The sequence below is a fragment of the Melanotaenia boesemani genome, chromosome 5 (assembly GCF_017639745.1).
Source record: "Melanotaenia boesemani isolate fMelBoe1 chromosome 5, fMelBoe1.pri, whole genome shotgun sequence".
Classification (NCBI taxonomy): Eukaryota; Metazoa; Chordata; class Actinopteri; order Atheriniformes; family Melanotaeniidae; genus Melanotaenia; species Melanotaenia boesemani.
The window spans coordinates 30,564,096-30,584,098 of NC_055686.1; the positions used below are offsets into that span (position 1 = coordinate 30,564,096).

General features: G+C 39.6%; 1 protein-coding gene across 1 annotated transcript; it reads left to right on the top strand.

Moving 5' to 3' along the window:
* Positions 1–8,616: 8,616 nt before the first annotated feature.
* LOC121639302 lies at positions 8,617–15,576 on the top strand (the record flags this gene model as incomplete). Its single annotated transcript, XM_041984465.1, is given in 23 exon segments — positions 8,617–9,261; positions 9,263–9,740; positions 9,890–10,029; positions 10,340–10,544; positions 10,940–11,044; positions 11,294–11,502; positions 11,605–11,746; positions 11,885–12,526; positions 12,601–12,666; positions 12,751–12,863; positions 12,948–13,067; positions 13,157–13,189; positions 13,291–13,377; positions 13,457–13,522; positions 13,685–13,773; positions 14,075–14,135; positions 14,218–14,268; positions 14,361–14,405; positions 14,496–14,557; positions 14,671–14,728; positions 14,809–14,869; positions 15,033–15,073; positions 15,170–15,576. Coding segments are annotated over 23 exon segments (3,804 nt in total), but the record flags the coding sequence as incomplete, so codon positions are not given.
* Positions 15,577–20,003: the final 4,427 nt, after the last annotated feature.

Genomic DNA, 20,003 nt, shown 5'->3' on the forward strand with positions numbered 1-20,003 from the left:
CAGTGAGATCTATTCCAGACTGACAAATCCTGTGGTGGCTGTGATGAAGAAGCAACAGAATGTAAGTACATAAATTAATAAATTAGACTGGGGGGGTATGTATCTGATGTCATATGGTTTTAATAGTTGCACTTGGACAATTATGTATTGAATACAAATAGTAGGGTGAAGAAGTATTTTTTTTTTTTTTTTATTTATTTATTTATATAGGAACCATGTACAATTTAAACATGAATGTATCCATTTGATGGATTGTACCAGAATTAGCCTTGGGCTAATTTATATCTGCAGTCCTCTGGCAGTACACACTTTCTATTAATCTTGGATTTCAATTTAGGCTTTCTGTGACAATAATACTTGTTGCCTGGATATTGTGTTTTTCCAGCAGCAAGAGGATAAAGAGACTGACAAACAGGGGGAGAATTTCCAAGATGGGGCTGATTACCCATCTGTGAAGGACAGCATTGTCTCCATCACCCAGCCACCCCAAAAGAGGCCAAGGACTTCATGTGCATTGGTAGACTTGCTTGGAGCTACCTTTGCCCCTACCAGTAACAATACAGAACCAAAATCAGCAGATGATGCTGCTGCAGCTGAGATCAAGAGGTATAGAGATGAGACCCCTCTGCCTCTCACAGGAAATCCTCTCAGTTGGTGGAGGGACCATGAACACGAATACCCTCACCTATCCAGAGTAGCAAAGGGTTTCCTGTGCATTCCTGGAACAAGCGTCTCTGCAGAGAGAGTTTTCTCCTCTGCAGGAGACATAGTGAATGCACAGAGAAGCGTCCTGAAAGCTGAGCACGTGGACCAGCTTGTATTCCTGCACAAAAATCTTGAGATTAAAAACTAAAATGAGAATGAGAATCTTTAGATGAGAAACAGAAAATGTTAATATTTTTGTTCTGCAAAATTATTTAGTTTATATAGGCAAGAGGGTAAATTCCTTTATTCAAATTGCACAGAAAACATGTTATAATGGTTAATGTTGTAGGGCTTTGTACTTTTTTTTTATTTTTATTTAAAGTATTTTACATTTTTGTTAATGTTTACTTGAAGAATCCTATAAGCACTTTAATTTTTTATTTATAGATGTATATGTTAAAAGGATAACAGTAAAAGTGTTATGTTTTGATTTTGCACAAAGCATTTTTTATAAATACTTTTCAATTAAAAATTCATTTTCAATATATATGGCCCAAATGTTACATATTTTACATTTGTTAAATTTTGAGCTGCAGTGTGTTTATAATGCACTAAAGGGACAGCATTTTCTTGGTTAATTAGATATTTTAAATCCTAAGGCAAATGTTAATTTCTTTATTCATATTTGACACAGAGCTAGGTTTTTTTGTTGTGAAATGTAGAGCTTGCCATTCTTATTCAGTAAGCTGATGTTGAGCATGTAACAGTTTTGAGTGTTAACGATGCTGTGACAGTTTAATTACTATTAAATCTGCTAAAGAAAAATGACAATAAATCGTCTTGCTTATAGTATCATAATGTATTGCAATATATCGTATCGTCGCCCTTGTACTGTGATACATATTATATCGCCAGATTCTTGCCAATACACATCCCTAGTCAAACCGCAGTTCTGCCAGCTTATGAGCTTTTCCCTGAAGCGTACATACAAAAATTTTAGACAGGAGAGGAAAGCTGCTGATCAAGCACACAAATTTGCTTGAGAAAAGAGCATCCGTTTTGATAAATGGTGCATCGCTTCTAAGGCTTCTGATTTTGAGTCATGAAGAGAACTTTTGTTACTTAAGGAGTTCAAGAATTGTCTAATCATTTTAATGTAATTTATTATTTTATTGTGATTATGTGTTGATGCCTTTTACTATTCTAAATATCTGTAATGTCTTTGTTTTATGTAAAGCACTTTGAATTGTCCTGTATGTAACCAGGTGGTTCTGCATAGTTAGGGAGGCTGATGTTTCCGACGCTATGTGCAGCCGTGGGGGCGTGGCAGGGCGTGTTTCCACCTCCGTGTTGCCCGCTCTGGCTGATCAAGGGGATTATAACAGGTGCGGGTAGCCGCATTGTAGCTCTCTGGTTTTCGGCTGTATGCAGCATCTGAGTGCGTCGCTGCGGGGTTCTGGCAGTGTTGATTCGAAGCAGAACTGTGGAGTTTGCTGTCGGAGTCGTGGATGTCCCCCAGTCTGGCTGGTGAAGGCTGTGCTGAGGGGGTGTTCGTGTGGGTGCGTGAAGGAAGCTGTGTGCAGGTAAGAGTTATGCGCAGCAGATGAGAACGCGTATAATGATGGACAGGTTGGATGGCTAATTCTGTTCTTTGGTGTTACAGATTGCCCCTGTCCTGCTATGTTCTTTAGCTCCTACTAGGTTCTTTAGTCCCTGCTGTATTTCTTTAGTTCGTCAGCATCTTTAGCGTCTTCAGCGTGACGCCAGGCTCTGTTATCTTAGTTGTTGCCCGCCACACCTCGCATTGTCAGATCGTCTAAGCTGGCTAAGCTTGAGCCGCAGGGGTGACGTGGTCGTTCCTGCCCCGCGGTTTATATGCGCATTTAGTTTTATTTCGGCTTTCCTTCCACATTTATGGGTTTGGCGTGGAGGGTTTGTGCAAGAGTTTTAGGAGTTTGAGTGAGGAGGGATTTTCTTTTGATAAGTTTAAGTGCATTTAGTTTACTAATTTTGTTTGAGTTTGATTACTAATTCATTAATTGTTTGGTTTTTCTTTATTTTCTTTTGTTTGCAGTGATTTCTTTATGTTTGTAAGTCCCGTCTGCTCAAAGGCATGTTTTAAAGAATTTAATGTGAATAAAGAAATTATTTTTGTATGACTGTTCGTTTCTGTCAATCAGTAGCCTGAACAAACTTAGAAATTGGTTTGGTCTACCAGAGGACCCTTGAAGTCCCGTCCTTGGTCACGATCCGGGTCGTCCCCCCCGTGTTACATGTACATGAAATGTGCTATACAAATAAACTGCCTTGCCTTGCCTTCCTGAATGCATTGTCTTGTGTTTAAATGAACAGAAAGTGACAACACTTTTTTCAGCCGCTTTTCTAGTGGATGAGTATGTGCTGAAGCACAAAATGTTGTTGCCTGTCAACAGGGTTCGAATTAAGGGGGAGCTAAGGGGAGCTTGGCTCCCCTGAAAGGCAGAGGAGCTCCCCTAAAGAGATTCAGCTGATACGTTCGTGGGAGCCTTAAAAATCTTCCAAAAGCCGCGGATGATCTGTTCTGTTTCCTTCAGCACCGTGGACAGCCAGCATTGTTTGTCTGTTGTGTGCTGACCGCGTTCACACAACCACCTGATGTGCTTCTTTTTGTGGTTAAAGAACTCTCTGTCGCAGTTTCGGATTAAACAAGCTGGATACAGTAGATTTTTTAAAATAGTAACCATATTTTTGACCACGCTACATGCACTAATGCAAATGTGCAAGCATGTGATGTGTTAAGTTGTGGTGCACTTGCGAAAATAAGGCTCCCCCGAAAGCTTCATTGTAATTCGAGCCCTGCCTGTCAGTGTGGAAAAAAACCCACACTTGTTCTGTCAATCAGAACAATGCTGAGGAAACTCACACTCACTCCTTGACTAGTTCCTGTCATGAGGAACTGTTTCTACTGCCACAAATCAGGTCACATCATCACTGACTGTATGGCTTTCATAAGAAAAAACTAAAACAAACCACAATAACCAAAAAGTGTTGGATTGGTTTGGGCCCAATCCCATTTCACCCCTTGGCCCTACCCCTTACCCCTACCCCTTGCCCCTTACCCCTTAAAACGGAGCTAGAAGGGGTAGGGCTGAAAAGTCCACCCCTACGAATTGGGACACCCCTTCAACAGTCACATACGTCATCAGTAGTCACTAAAGAACATTTTACACAGATACTGGAAGAAACTAAATAAAAAAAACCAATAAATATTAGCCGGCATTGCTCTTAAAGTGTATTCTTAAAGTGTATTCCAGCGTGAGAAATCGGAGGTTTAGCGTGAGAGCGTAAGAAGCCATTCAAATGCACGAGACTAACGGCCGATGCGTGAGAGTAGCCCTGTAAACAAACGCAGCGTACCGGCTCGCACAGTGGTTCACCACGGTCTCGTGCTGCTACATGCTGCTGTCAAACATGACATGAGAGAGATCACTCCACAACAGCGTTCAGTCGAGATACTGCATAGTGAAACCTGTTGTCATACACCGTCTATGGTGCAGTAAGATGGGGGGGGGCTAATGAAAACTATCGCGGCGGCAAACTTGTTGCGCTCATTTTTTCGTTACTGTGCAATTAATTGACTTATTGCTTATCGACAGGCATATGTAGGACGCAAAGTACGAATTTTGCATGCCATTAAAATTAATCGTGTGTGCTGGTATACGCTCTTTTCTCTGTGCCTTTTTTTTTTTTGCGAGTGTGTGTTGTCCTGCATCTCAAGAAAGCGTGATGTGCGTAGAAACACTTGCTTTCTCATATAGAACAGGAAATTTTTCATACCCCTCCGTTTCAAGTGTGCCTCTGAAAAATCTTCGTTTGAAGGGGTATATAGCCCTACCCCTTACCCCTACCCCTCGGTCCTAAAAGGAATTGGGACACCCCTACCCCTTCACGTGAATGCGCAAAACGAAGGGGAAGGGCTAAGGGGTAGGGCCAAGGGGTGAAATGGGATTCACCCTTGGACACAGACCCAATGCAGAGATGATGGCCCAGAGAAGACCAACCCTATTAATGTTTCTCTCCATTTGTTTCCTTAACTGGAAAGCCAGAAGATCAAGTACCGATCCGTATCCTGAGAGATACTGGAGGGTCCCAGACTCTCATACTTGCAGATGGCTACCCCTTTCTAAGTCTATTTCGTGTGTTTAAAGTCTGGTAATCAGAGGTATTGAAATGGGGTATGTGCCCAGACCAGTACTCCATGAACAAATGTACCGGTACATTCACTCAGAATTAATAAATTGGGTATTTCCTGTAGCTGTGTGCCCAGAATTGCCAATAAAGGGGTAACTTTGTTAATGCGGACGTGACTCCAAACTTAGAAATTTTAGATGTTCCTTCATCTACTGTCTCATCAGATCCCTTATATATGGACACCAAGCTGTACCCAACTTGCGCTGTAACCTGCGCACAAGCCCGTAACAAGGCTGATACTGATCTCTCTGATGCCACGTTCATGCATTTATTCTCAGAAGAGAATCCATTTACTGACACCAATAGTGACGTCATTTCGGAAGCATCTTATGACCAAAATGGCAGGGATGCCCTCTCATCAGATCCTAATTCCGAAACGCTTCCTTTAACTATAGAACAATTGTCTGACGCTTAAAAGTCTGATCCGACATTACAGAAATGTTTGATAGCTGCAACTTTTTTACAGACAGTCTGCCCTTGGCTTGCTAGGCTTTTGTAGATGTGATTGTGTACTTTGATTGGTGGTGTTTGATTAGAAAATGTTGAAACTGGTTTTGTGTTCTTTGTTTTGCTGATTGATAGTGCCGTTTTACTTTATCTTTGTTTGGCAAGACGTAAAGCCCTTTTGGTTTCTCTTTTGTTGTATTTAGTTAGTTTGTAGTTAAAAGTAGAATGTGTTGGGCTAGATTTTTGTATTTGTATATAGTATTTTCTGTTAAATAGCTTAGATTAATAGGCCAGTTTTTCCTTCATGTTTATTAGGCCCGAGCACCGAAGGCTGTGCGAAGGCCTATTGTAATGCAAGCGTTTCTTCTTCTTCTTCTTCTTCTCCGAACTTGAATGCATTTTTGGGGGACTGGCCAAAAAAAATGGAAGCTGGTGGTGGGTTTCTTTTCCGGTACCATCCTTTCCATTAATGGTGCCAAATTTAAAATTCAAGTAGGGCAGAACTTTATAATATTGTCTACTTGTTAACATGACACATGAATTAAAGCAGAAAACTGAAATTTATAGCACAGCAATAAAAAAAAGGTTAAATTTCAGCTGAATCTGCATCTCCCATGAGCCTTTGCGGTCGGGATATGTTGAGTTTTGAAAATACCCCCGCCCTCTCTGACAGAAATGTAACATGTTGAGTTTTCTTTGCTAATAATTATTATTACACTGCACAAAACTATTAGAAACAACTTATTTGTTTTATTAACGAGACACTGTTATATAAAACATAAAATGATAATTAGTCACTAGAAAAAAGTTTATGTTCAAACAAAATCTGGGCTAAGAGTGTGAAGTCACTGTGTCAAGTAAAACAAGCGCACCCTGAAGAAGGTGAGGACTATTCGTTTGAATTAGCTCGTATTCTATTGGCTGGAGGAGGTTTGACAGACAGCTCTTTCTGTAACCCAAGAGAGAGGAAAAAATATCCAAGAGCAAAAGTTTTGAGTGCGCAGAGAACGTGTCTGAGTGTGAGGGAAAGAGACCAAGTCTGAGAGCAGAGTTTTGAGAGTGAGTAAGATGATATTTGAGCGTGAAAACCAGAAATCCTGCTCTCAAAGCAAACAATTACGCTCTTGATTAAAGATAGAAAAATACCCCCATACTCCTCAGGCATGAACTCCAGACACTTGAAAGTGCTTCACAGGTTAAATCCTTTCATGATACCACAATAAAAATCTCAAGTTCCTTTGCCAAACGTAACCATGGCGAATATTGGTCCAACGCCATTAAACAGGAAGTACCTGTAACTCACCCGTTGCACCATCGATCTCCACCAAACTTGACAGGAAGAATCCTAGTCAAACGTGGAACTGAGCCAAATTGACTTTTGCTGGAATAGTTGCATAGTGGCTCTATAGCGCCCCCTACAGTATCTTTATTGACCAGCGCCGCCCAAGACGTAGACACACATGCCTGAAATTCGCCACATTGATTTACCATGACAGGATGTACAAAATTGCCTATTGGACTTAGGCAAGGCAAGGGCAAGGCAGTTTATTTGTATAGCACATTTCATGTACAGGACAATTCAAAGTGCTTCACATAAAACAAAGACATTACAGATTTTTAGAATAGTAAAAGGCATCAACACATAATCACAATAAAATAATAAATTACATTAAAATGATTAAAAGTGTAACCCATGGACTGTAATGCTCAGCTTCCGGCAGAGCTTTTAATTTCGCGGGCTGAGTTCTTTTTAGGAGCGGGCGCTTTGCGTCACTTCCTTTTGCTCCTCAGCTGGCTGCTTCCTCGTTGCTGCTCCTGCTGTGGCTCGGCGCCTTTGTTTGGACTCAGAACCCCATTGACAACAGGCGGTGGTGACGAGTAAGCCCTGACTGCAGCCCGCAGATCGGGGCGTGCCTCAATGTGGGGTGGAGTCAAACGTTTGACTCCGCCCCAAGCAGAAAAAAAAAAGTAGACCAACATAGAAGAAATAGTAGAAGAAGAAATAGTAGTAGAAGAAGAAGAAGTAATAGCTGGCATCATGGAGGTAAGCAAAGTTTTTCATTCTGTTTTAACATGTTACTTTGCAATATTTGTGACAGACAAGGAAGGAAGGAAGTATAATCATTTTATTTTAAAATAAGTTATGATTGTATATATCTGCATTACATACCTTAATAGTGGGCTCTGTTATTACGGCTGGACAGCTAATCTGGGTATAATTTGCATTACTGTTGCCGCGAAAAGGTTATAAACCTTCACTTAATATTTATATCTGGCACAACCTACTGCTGTGATTTTAAGCAGATTTATAAAGGTGCCATTCATAAGCACAAGACCAGTGTTTCTCAATAGTTGATGTGTGTCAAGGCACTTCTCCCCACCAGAATTGGTTTGGAGGGCGCGCACTGCCGCTCAGCAGCTTATGACGGCTCACAATGCTGGATTTCACCTCATAAACAAACAAAACAACAGCACAGGAGTTACTTGAATAATCATGCTAGATTTTTTGTTATTTCAGCGAGGTTTTCTAGCTGCATTGAACACTAGATTTGCTTCGATTTTTTCGTAAGTTTGCTACTATTTGGCTGAGGTCTCGTCGCTGAGGGGTGACGAAACGGGTCTCGTCACCCCTCCGTTCTCTCTTGGAATTGAGAAAAACTGCATTAGACAATCTGATAGCCAATATCTAATTAATCTGCAGGAATGATCAATTGATGCTCTTCCGTGTTCAGATAGTACATGTTAGCATCCTTGACATGACATTTGTTGTGGAAATGAAAAATGAGTACATAATCGGTTTCGTGAATATCTAATTGCTTTGCCTTTTAATGTTTATTGTTTTCCCTATAGAGACACATCAGTATAGGCCTTGATGGTGATGTACCCGTACCAGTTTCAAATTCTGATGATAGTGAGCATTTCCACTGTCCTTTTTGCAAGTACGCAGGTGCAAAAATAATGGTTGAAAACCATATTAAAGGCCATGCATCCGTAAGACACCAAGGTGCCTATCTTGCACATTACAGAAATAATTAATTCATTACATTAATTACATTAGATTTTCTTCAAAAGCATGAATCTTGTTCTCTTTATTCCTCTCTTACAGAATTCACAATGTTTAAGTGTGGATTAGCTTGTCGGGGGGCAACACATTTTCATTGTTGCTATTGTCCAGCAACCATTGTGAATAGACTTCAGTTTTTAAGGCATTTAAAAATTCATCAAGAGGAGGAGCCCCATGCAGCAACCCCTGCTCGGCACCAAGACACCCCCACACAGCACCCAGTATCCCCGGCTCAGAGTCCAAAGTTCTCTGCTCGGCACCAAGACACCCCCACACAGCACCCAGTATCCCCGGCTCAGGGTCCAGAGTTCTCTGCTCGGCACCAAGACACCCCCACACAGCTTGCAACACAAAAGAAGTTCACTTGTCCTCATTGCAAGGTAAAGTTAAATAAAAAAAACTTCAAAACACACTGCAAGAGAAAGCATTCCCACCACTTTGCGACAGTTTCAAAGGACAGATTTTTGGCCTGTCAGTGTGTTGATGGTAAACATGGTGTGTTTGTGGTTGAAAAATCTTTTTGTGGTCCATCAACACCCATACATGTCATCAAAAATACTTGGGGGCCAACACAGAAGATCATGTGTGAGGTTGACCAGTGTCGTCTGAACGCTGACTTTGCTCGAAGGAGTGGGATGTTGCCTTTTGAGTGCCACCACATACAATCTCTTTTATACTGCCCACACACTGATAGTCAAACCATGACACTATCTCATGAGGCCTTGGAAACAATGGTGAAGAATAAATGGTTTGGTGAGGAGCGTAAAGCCCTCCTCTTACATTGGCAACAAGATGCTGATGCAGAGTGTGTGCCTCTGTCAGAGCAGCTGACTGTGGGTGGTCCGCCATCCAAATTTCATATCTCTGTTTATGAAAAAAAAAAAAACGTATTATAGTAGGTTGGGAAGAGTGATTGTGTCATATGACACAAAGCAAAACAGCTGGCATTGTCCTTGCTCTAAACCGAGACAGTCTTGCATCCACAAAGCTGTTGCTAAGTGGCATCTGTTCGTCACAAAGAGGGAACTGTTTCTGAAGGTGAAAAGCACAGAGGCACAGAAACCCACTCCCACCCAGACCACAGCACATCAAAATGCAAGTGGGTCTGAAGAGGACAGTCCACCAGACGACAGACAAATTGCAAGGATGCTTAATTACCTCCTCACCAACAAAAAGCTCCCTGCAGATTTGCCCCAGACTCTCATAAAGCAGTCAAGAGATGGAAAAACAAACGACAGCTTTCCTAAGCACCTTGTCCCTAAAGAAACAAAGTGTGCAGAATGTGAAAACACACTTTGTGAACAACTAATAACATCAACAGGCAAGATCCTGACGAGCACAGGTGTAGTTGAAGGTTAGTACCATCACAGTCTTTCTATAATATTGTATTCTTATCTGTTATTTGGTTACATAATTAGTATGTACATAAACAGAAAATTGTTATACTGATCTCACATGACATGCAAGCAATAACCATGGTCTTTGGTTTGACTGTGATTTCAGGAATATCAACATACAGGAAATCATGCCTGAACTGTGGCATGATTTACAGATACCAGGAGTGGGAGGAGGGTATCCATAATTTTGATGATCACATTATCCTGTCTCTGCACTTGTGCCTGATGGTCAGGAATGCACTTCAGGTGAGAGAATATAATGCAATAATAAATTGTGCTCACTGAAAGGTTAATTGATTTTCTATATTATGTGATAGATTTTAATTTATTTACAAACTTATTTAGTGAACCAACCTCTAAACTTAGGTTAATAATAAATTATATCTGTATACTGTATATTCATCCTTGCTTATTGTTCCTTTTATTATAATTTTCTCATTACAAATTATCCTTGTTAGAAAAAAAGGTAATACAAGATGCAACTCTAATGATATATGAAACTTACATTTTGAAAATTTATAACATTGGAATACTCCTGTTTCACATCATTTTACAGACCCATACAGCTATCAGTAAAGTGATAGAAATAATAGAAACAACAGAAAAGGTGTCCTTTCCAAACAAGGAAAGAGTTCTTCAGGCATACCTTCATTTTGAGGCCCTGACCAACCATGACTACACCTACAGCTGTGTGTCATGTGGATACAGCCCAGCGGTCGTTGTGATGGATCTTCACAAGAAAGGTGTTTTCAATATGCCAGGTGAGTTTGATAAGCTGTTATTTTTACATAATTTAAGTTAATTGCACAGCACTTCCATCTATCTCTGAATTTTTGTAAGTGAAACATCATGCTAACCATGCTTTCAGTAGCACTTCATCAACTGTTGTGATCTGATTGTTTTTAGTAATGAGCTTTATTCACAACTCCACTACTTCCTGAACTTAAGCCAGCTGCTTTGTGTCCCTTCTTTCATTACTGGACGAACTGATTAGTCCAGGTGTGTCTGGCCTTCTTAAATGGCCAGACACACCTTGATTTATCAGTTTGTCCAGTAATGAAAGAAGGGACACAAAGCAGCTGGCTTAAGTTCAGGAAGTAGTGGAGTTGTGCATGAAGACCATTGTGCTCTGAATAACAAACTATTATTTTAAAAGTGAGTGAAATCCCAAGTCCACCTGATAATTACAATGGTCATGTGGACATAAACAACTTCTGGGACGCTGTGGCCACCGAAATCATCAGTCGTGGACTAATTCCATGTAAGTCTTGTCAAAAGACAGAACACTTTAGTATGTTAAAGGCGAAGTTCGGTATTTTGCAACCTGGACCTATTTTCTAGCATGAAATACGATAATTTACTCACCCAGAACGTTTTGGTGTAACTATAACTTCACGTTTTCATGCTAGAAAACAGGTTCAGATTACAAAACAATGAACTTCCCTTTTAATGTTTGTTTAATTTTTGTGATGATAATAATAGCTAATGCTTCTCTGATTTGCTGACAAAGGTGGTCGGAAGAACCCTTTTGTTGTGCCCCCGAGTTACCATCACTGGGCCCCCTGGATTGGCCCACAAACCCGAAGGTCAAATTCAGTGTTAAACACAGAATTTGAAAAAATGCAAAGCGGCAAAATGCAAAATGATGGAGAGAATGACAATGATGATGATGAGAAAATTACTGAGGAGCGGCTCACAGATGAACTTGTGAATTTGAAGGTGATTTAGTTTATAAGAGATGCAAAATCAAACTTTTTGTGCCTTAAAAAATTAATTCTGTGCTTTAGTAAAAATATCAACTTGATTGCATTTTCACATCAGGTAGAGGAGGTCAGGGCACTGTGCAAACAGTGCGGTGTGGACCACAGAGGGTCCAAGGTGGATCTTGTCATCAGGCTGTCTGAGAAAATGTCTAACAGAGTCACCTACAACAAGGTGTTTGAGAAGGTGTGGGGGGCCTCTGGTAAGGGAAATTATCTGAAATGTAGAAGATTACACTTTGTTATATGTCGTTTTTTTAAATTAAATTACAGTATCCATATGTAGTTATGAGGGTTACCTATATATGCTGCTAATGTCAGTTATTTTTTCTGTTTCACAGGTGGTTGGGCTGTCATCACCTGTCCATGTGGGGTTGTGTATTCGGTGAAGTTCAACCTTAGAGCAGAGAGTCCACGTGACTTTGTGGATCTCTTGCTGTCATGGAAACACTTACCCAATATCTCAGTGTATGATTATGCTAAGGGACTGGCAGTGCATGCCAACCGCAGGCAGCCAGGAATCTTTGATCCTTTTCAAGGAAGGTTACTTGATCCCTCCATAGAGAACATTAAGCAAGCCTCACAGGGCAAAGTTCATGTCAGCATGCCTTGGCTGAAACTTCCTAAGATGCCAGCTGACAAAGATGGTCACCCTCTCACTGGGTCCTCACAGCATTTTGCTTTGAATGATGTGTTCCACCAGGGCAACAGCAAAGACCAAAGAGAGGTTTTGAGAAAGCTTGAGCTTGTGCCTGAGCTTACTGGTCTTATCAACAGCCAGTGTGTGGAGCAGCTGTTCTCAGGGATGAGAAAGAACAATTACTTTTTGAACCTGACAACTCCATCAACCCACATATTTCTACAAAGAAATATACTACATCATTACAATGTCACAAGAAACCAAAAAATGAAAAAAGAATACAGCAAGATTCTTCCTCCAGATGCTGCACTGCAGTATGACAGCCATGGAAGGGTAGTCATAGGTATGCTGTTGAATATGTATGCACATTTATTCTCCTCATCTACTTTAGAAAATAATTTGTTTTTTTTTCTAAAGCTCATTCCCCATCAGCTGGAATGACAGTGGGGTCATCTGACAAAGAACAAGAAGAGTGTCAAGAGTGTGAGTCATTGTTCTATTTTACACATCATTCAAATGAGAAATGTGACAGATCACACTTCATTTTTATTTATTTATTTTTTTCAGTAGTAAATGATGGCAGTGAGCAGAAACCTCATGGAGGCTTCATCAGTCTCCATACATTGTCAGCATATAGAACATGCTGGGGACAGAAACTCCAAGACAGCCAGGAACAACTGGTAAAGGCAACTATTGTGCCACTGTGGTTATCTATGAATGTCATTCATATAATCACACACGTGTACTTTGTTTTCTTCCACTAGCTGTCTCAGGCCTTGGATGAGACCAAAAGTTCCACTGAGCACCTTGCAATGGTGAATAACATCATCCTGACCCGCTTTGACTTTTGGAGTTTGGGTTTACAGCGGGACATTGACGGAATGGTAGGCATAGAGAATGTGCTATGCTGACAAGGATTATGTGATAGTTTTCAAAATGATGATTTTGATCATTTGTGTTTATGTTTTATTAGATCCTGAACTGTTGTCTCAAAGTGATTGAGAAGGTAGCAAAGGTTTTGTGAAATTTTTAATTCAAATTGATTGGATAGTACAGTTCAACAGTCCGATTTTCACAGAAAGAGTTTAACAAGCTCTTATGTTACAGAGAGTAGAGAAAGTGTTCGCTGCAGACAGTCATGTCATTTCCACTTGGTTCCCACCTTTATCGATAAACCCCATGGATCACTTACCGGTAATTTTTTTATAGTTTGTTTATCTTTTGTGAGTGAAGTTTGAGCATTTCATGTTAGACTTTTGATATATTTTTACAGGACGATGCTGTCAGTCTACAGTGGATTCTTCTCCCCGTGTTCGTACCTGGACACTGGATGCTCTGTGTAAATAAATTTATATTTATTGCTGACACAACAAACACAACAAAGGTGCTCATAGTGATGTAAATGTTTCGCTATGATTAAATGGATGATAGCTTTGTTGGGATTTCAGCAATATTCCTAACTCAATGTATCTGGTTATGTTTGAAATTGAACATTTAACAGATACTGAGGCCACAGATTAGGGAGATTTTCTTTCTAGATCCCCTCTGTGGCAGCGGCTGGAGAGATGAGAGTAAAACCCGTCTATTCAGGTTTTTAGGGCACCTTGCATCACCCTTTCTGGACAGTGGTAGTTCTGTTTCAAACCACTTGTCCTTTTTTGTTTGTTTTAATCAAAAGTTCTGTTTATTGATCTAAAATATTCCATCCATTCACTATTTTGGTTCATAAAACTGATGGAAACAGAACTCTTGATCTTATTTGAGTGGGGCCGTTCTGTTCAAGCCCGTTCCAAGTTCCAACCTCTTACTTATTCAGTTTAAACTTCGTTCAAAGTGTTTATGCACTTACTTACGACTTACTTTTAGTTACTTCTGCTTACTGTTTGTGCAGACACATTTCACAGAGCCTGTCCCCTGGCCCCTGGAGGGAGCTTGGTGTGAGTGATGTTCAGGTGAGAAATTAATTTATAGCATTCGCTAACATTTACAATTTTCTTGCTATTCTTTTATTAAAAGACTTTGTTTAAACCTCAGGGCCTAACCAAGCAAGGGTGCTCCAACAACTGTGGCGTGTTTGTTTTGATGGTAAGACATATATTGTTGCTGTTATCTCTAAAATGGTTGCATGCTACATAAAAAACTGGTTAGTACATTAACCAGTACCTCTTGACTTTCAGTACGCACTCTACATTGTAATGGGGGCAAATTGCGACTTCAAAGAAGTATGTCAGAATTGTGACACATTCCGCTTAGTAAACAAGGTATTATTCTTCAAAACACATTTGAATCTTCCTGAATTTCCTCCTTCAAAGGAAAACATGATGCAGATAAGGAGATGGTGGTGCATTATTCTCCTGCAGAACTTCCCCATGCCGTAAGTGATCACACTTTTAATTTGGATGATTTTAAATAACTGGTTTTGCTTACTATCAACAGAAAAACATGAATGTTTTCATTGTGAATGTATGTTGTCATTACATCACCAAGGTCTGAGGAAGACAGATTGCAGGACAGAAAAAGACGGAGAGAGGAAACAAGAAAACAGGCGAGAGGTTATTTGATTAATTAGTCTTGTAGCCAAACTATTGCTTGCAAACTAAACCATAATCCCTCCTCTTCTTTCAGGGTCTGGAGGTAGTACCCTCAAAAAAGCTCCACCTCTCAGAATCTGTCTCTGAAGCATCAGGTATTGTCCAAAGCAGTATCATTGTACACAATCCCAAAGGTTGTAGAAATAAGGTGTCACAGAGCTGGTTTTGATGTAATTCTCCATTTCATTAAACCAGTATTCCTAAAATAAGCTACTGATGTTTTTTACAATTTGCATTTGCAATCTGTTTCCTTTCTAGCGGAGGCAGAGACCTTGCCGGAGCTGGGAAAATGGAACAGAGTATGTTACCTGTTGAGGGCTTTTCTTTCACTGTTTTCTGTGTTCTCCAACTTTTATTTCATTATTTCATTATTTATTTTCTTTATTTTTGATTAGGAGGATTGTCTACTTAAGGACACCTTTGAGGCAGCAAGCTGGTGTGACAAGAGATCCTTCAAGGGAGAACTTTCCCTTCCCCAGGTCATCAGCATGGACCATGAAGCTGGTTTGAGGGCAGTGGAACTGCTATACATGTCTGAAGACCTGGATGAAGAAGAGATTCATGATCTCAGGGAGCCTTTTCTCTTCCTTTTTACTGTGCAGGCAGACTATGAGGAGTTTTGTGTAGAGATGATGGATAAACGCCAGCTGCAGGTGTTCTGTGGTTTTGATCTGCAATAATTTTCTGTCCACATAATCTGAAGAGATGTGTTAACAGGTCTGTCTCGTGTTATGGTTTTGATAATTGTGTTCTGTTTCCTCAGTAAGTTGTTTTAAGGAGGTTTTCTTGTTTGGGTTCTTCTCATGTCTTGTTTTTGGTTCTTTTGTTTGTATGTGCTCCTGTGTTCACTTTTGTTTGTGTTATTTTATTTATTCTTTTAATCTTTTTTCTTGTGTTTTTGCTTGATTTTACTTGTATTGTTTTTATATATATTTTTAGTATTCTTTGTGTTCTTATGTCAGTCACTTTGTGACTGTTGTGTAAAGTGCTATACAAATAAAATGTGCTATGAAATATACCTTTTTGAAACATCAAGTCTGCGTCCTTGGGTCCACCGTCTCACCACTTCAACCACCTCACCTCAAACCCTAACAGTGAGTGAGGCATGTTTTATGAAGTGTCATAGGCACAAATATCACTTCAGTCTCTGTTATCCTTAATATAGCTTTAGATAGATAGACAACTTTATTTATCCCCGAAGGGAAATTGCGTTGTTACAGTAGTCCAGTGGCATAAACTAAGAATAAAAAATAGAAGTAAAATATACAATATAAGTGAAGTGGAAAAAAACATTGAAATAAAATTCAAATATAAATCCAGAGTGGAATAAAATTAAAAATATATAAAATGTAAATACAGAGTGGATTAGCAGATAAAGTGCAGTGGCAAGATGAAGTAATAATCAACAGAATATAATAACAGTGTGGTAATTGTAGTAGCAGCAATAGTGCATAATGGGAGTAATATAAATATTGATAAAATATGAACACCTTTTAGTCTTAGTACAGATATGATGTATGATAACTATGGGATATGTAGTGTAGGTATAGGCATAATAAATGCATGATAGGTAAATATTACTGGCAAAATATACATACAATAAGACATTTCACAAGTTAAAAATAGGAATGTCTAAATCAATCAAATGTATGAACCTTTTTCATAGCTGTTTCTGCTTTAATATAGTTAGAAGCACCATATTAAATGCTAACTCCACTTCACTGTTCAGTTTAGCTGGCCATAATGACAATTAGTTGTTTTCTCATCTTTTACAAACTAATCCGGATATATATACTAAATAGTACATTACAATACACAAGGTATATATACTAAATAGTACATTACAATACACAAGGTTTTTACTGAAGCGCTGCACAGTGGGCGGAGTCGTTTGACTCCGCCCACATTGAGGCACACCCCGATCTGCGGGCTGCAGTCAGGGGCACTTGGTGGTGACACGTATTGTGTCCTACTGTGATCGGCAACTCCCCGGTGAGTCACATAAGACATCAGTGCCGGTGCACCTCGCGAGTTTTGGTGACATAGAGCCTTACTGAAAGCAGTTGCTACTGTGATGCTAACCCAAGCATGCAACCATCACAGACAGTTTTGTGTTTTATTTATTTAATATTCATTCTAGTTACGTTAGAACAACGCCGAACTTTTGTTAAAGGATATTCTGTTAAAAGAATACTTTGTTTTTCACAGTTTTCCCTTTGAATTTATGATCCTTGAACTTCTTAAGTTGACATGCCATATCGGCTATGTACCTTTGAATTGACGTCATACCCATTGAGTAGACCCATGTTGCGCAACATTTCTGTTTTGAAAATGATTTAAGTGCACTTTAATTTGTTTTGAATATGTCTATGAAGCTTCATATTGATTCACTATTCATTATGCTTGATTGATAATCGTTCTGATCTTCTTGGTTAAATTGAATGTCATTCTAATTAGTTGAATGTTTCATTTATTGGCACTGCATTGCTGCTTGTCTTGACGTTCATGTTGAATGTGTTTTTTCTCTTTTAGTTTCTTGAAGATGACCACCATTGTCATTGTAACATGTCTTTATTTATTGTCTTTTTGTTTAGAAGCCAATTTAAGTTAATCTAGTTACCTTATAACTGATTTTTGTTCTTGACCTTGTTTAGGTTAGGTTTTTTTGGTGGATTGGACATACTCCACGACAGTGAATTGGATGGCGAGCTACCCAACAACCCACACATCAATGTGGTAGGACTCATAGAACCCATTTCGGTTTATGGATTAAGTTGGATTCTTGGTTTATCTATTTCCCTCACGTGGACTGTGGGGGAAAAAAAAAAAAAAAGAACTCTCAACCTCAAAACAGCTTGAGGAAACAGGATTCTCTGGACTTTTTTTTTGTTTTTGTTTTGTTTGTTTGTTTGTTTGGTTCTTGTGGTTGTCGTTATTAATCATACCTGATTATATATAGCAAATATTAATATAATGAATACATCTATATATATATATATGACGGGTTGTGTGTGTTTTTTGTTCTGAAATATTCTATATATCTATAAATATACGCATTGCTTGGATCTAATTTCTGTTCTGTCTTCATTCACACACCTTGGCTCCGTGGTTGGACTTACTTCTGGTTGCCTATCCTTGACATTGGCAGTAGTCAGATCCTCAGCCCTACTAAAGCGTTACAAAAGCAAGATAAGTTAAAAAAGTTACCGTGCAGATTTCATGCATGAGAAAAGAAATGTTTTTAACCTGGATTTAAAAATGTCTACATCTGGTGAAAGTTTAATCTCCACTGGCAGTTTGTTCCATATGTGTGCAGCATAACAGCTAAATGCTGCTTCTCCATGTTTAGTCTAGACTCTGGTCTGGACTAGCTGACCAGAGTCTTTGGATCTAAGAGCTCTGCTAGGTTTATATTCTCTGAACATATCACAGATGTATTCTGGGCCTAAACCATTGTGGGATTTGTAAACAAGCAGAAGGGTTTTAAAATCTATTCTGTGACTGACAGGAAGCCAGTGGAAAGATTTCAAAACTGGTGTGATGTGTTTAGATCTCTTAGTCCTGGTTAAAACAGGCTAATAGGCTAATTTCAACAGGAAGTCGGCCATTTTGAAAAAAGTGCCATTTTTAGGGTAATTTTTGCCAATTTCGTTGCATTGCATTTGCATGAACTCCTCCTACAGATTTTAGCGAATTTACCTCAAAATCCCTCTGAAGCTTCCAAAGGTATGTGGGATCAAAAGTTATCAAAAACTTTCTCAAAGTAGAAAGAGCAATGGCGGGGGCGTAGCCTCAAACTTTGATATCACGCCATGAGACACGAAATTGAAATAACTAACATATAAAACAACATATCTGCACTAAAATGGACACGTATGATGCCATTTCCATGCTGACCACATCTACATGTCCAAATGATGTCAACGCCATAGCCCCGCCCCCTGGAAACAGGAAGTACCACATTTTTTACCATTGAAAACCTTAAAAACCTACTCAAATTCATCAATATCATCCTTGATGAACTCATGATTCACAATATAACAAACCTCTTACACCATCATGATTAAAATGGCTGCCTGTGAGGTTTCAGTCCTTCGCCATCAAACAGGACGTGGCTATGACTCTGGACTCGGTTGACCAAAGGACGTGATATTTGGCAGTTGTCATCAAAGTCCCAACCTGAACATGTTAATAAAAAAACACTATAGCGCCACCTACTGATCTTAAAACCATGATTTTGTTTGTATTTATTTCACACAGTTGGGAGGGAGGTTGCCGGCTGATGGGGCAGTGCAAAAGGCTGGAGCGGTGCCAGAGGTGCGAGGGCCTTCAAAGCTGCTTGCAGCTTTAATTTAATTTATTCTTGGTTTTTACTGGCTGTTTTTTAGTTAGAAAATAGCTGTTGTATTGTGTTTTTGCTTAAAGCAGCCTCGTTTACCCCAACACACGTGATTCACCTCCATTTGTATTGTGAGTGCCACCTGCGACAAATTCTAACAGCTCCCATCTTACCACCTGTCCGCAGTGCTCTTGTTACACCTCATATCTCCTAGCAGGGGCGGGTCATAACACAGGCCTTACAAATTCCACGAAATGACAGCTGGGAAATTTCAATAAGACCACAAATGACACTGCAACTGATAGGCTAATGTCAATGTGCTATTCTGCATTACTAGCTCCAGCGCCATTATGTATAGAGAGATGGTGTAATGCCTCAGGAAAAAGAAATTTAGGCTTCTACCAAAATTATAACGTCACCATACCAGCTGCATGTGGGGTGCCAGCTATGTATGGCAAAGAAAGACGTTGCAATTCCAGAATGGCAAGCAGCCCATGACTACTGCCACCTATCGATGGCACCGCATGTCACTAATTTATGGAATCTGAATCTTGCACCACTGAGACTCAATGGTACTCGAGAAGATATGACCACTCTGGCACCTTCAGGATCGAGCTACAGGTGTCCTACAGATATGGTCTGGATCTGTGTAAAGAAAAGTTGTCTTTATATGCCCTCAAATTGGTCTGGAATAAAAAAAAAAAAAGAAAAAAAAAAAGCCTTTCACAGTGCATCACAAAATTCTCTTGAATAAATGGCAAAACTTTAACATGTCAAATAAAACAATAATCTAGTTTAATTTCTACCTGAAACAGAGAGCATTGCTTCAGAATGCATTCTACACAGTCATTTGAGACTATTAGAATGAGGGTTGCACAAGGCTCGATTTT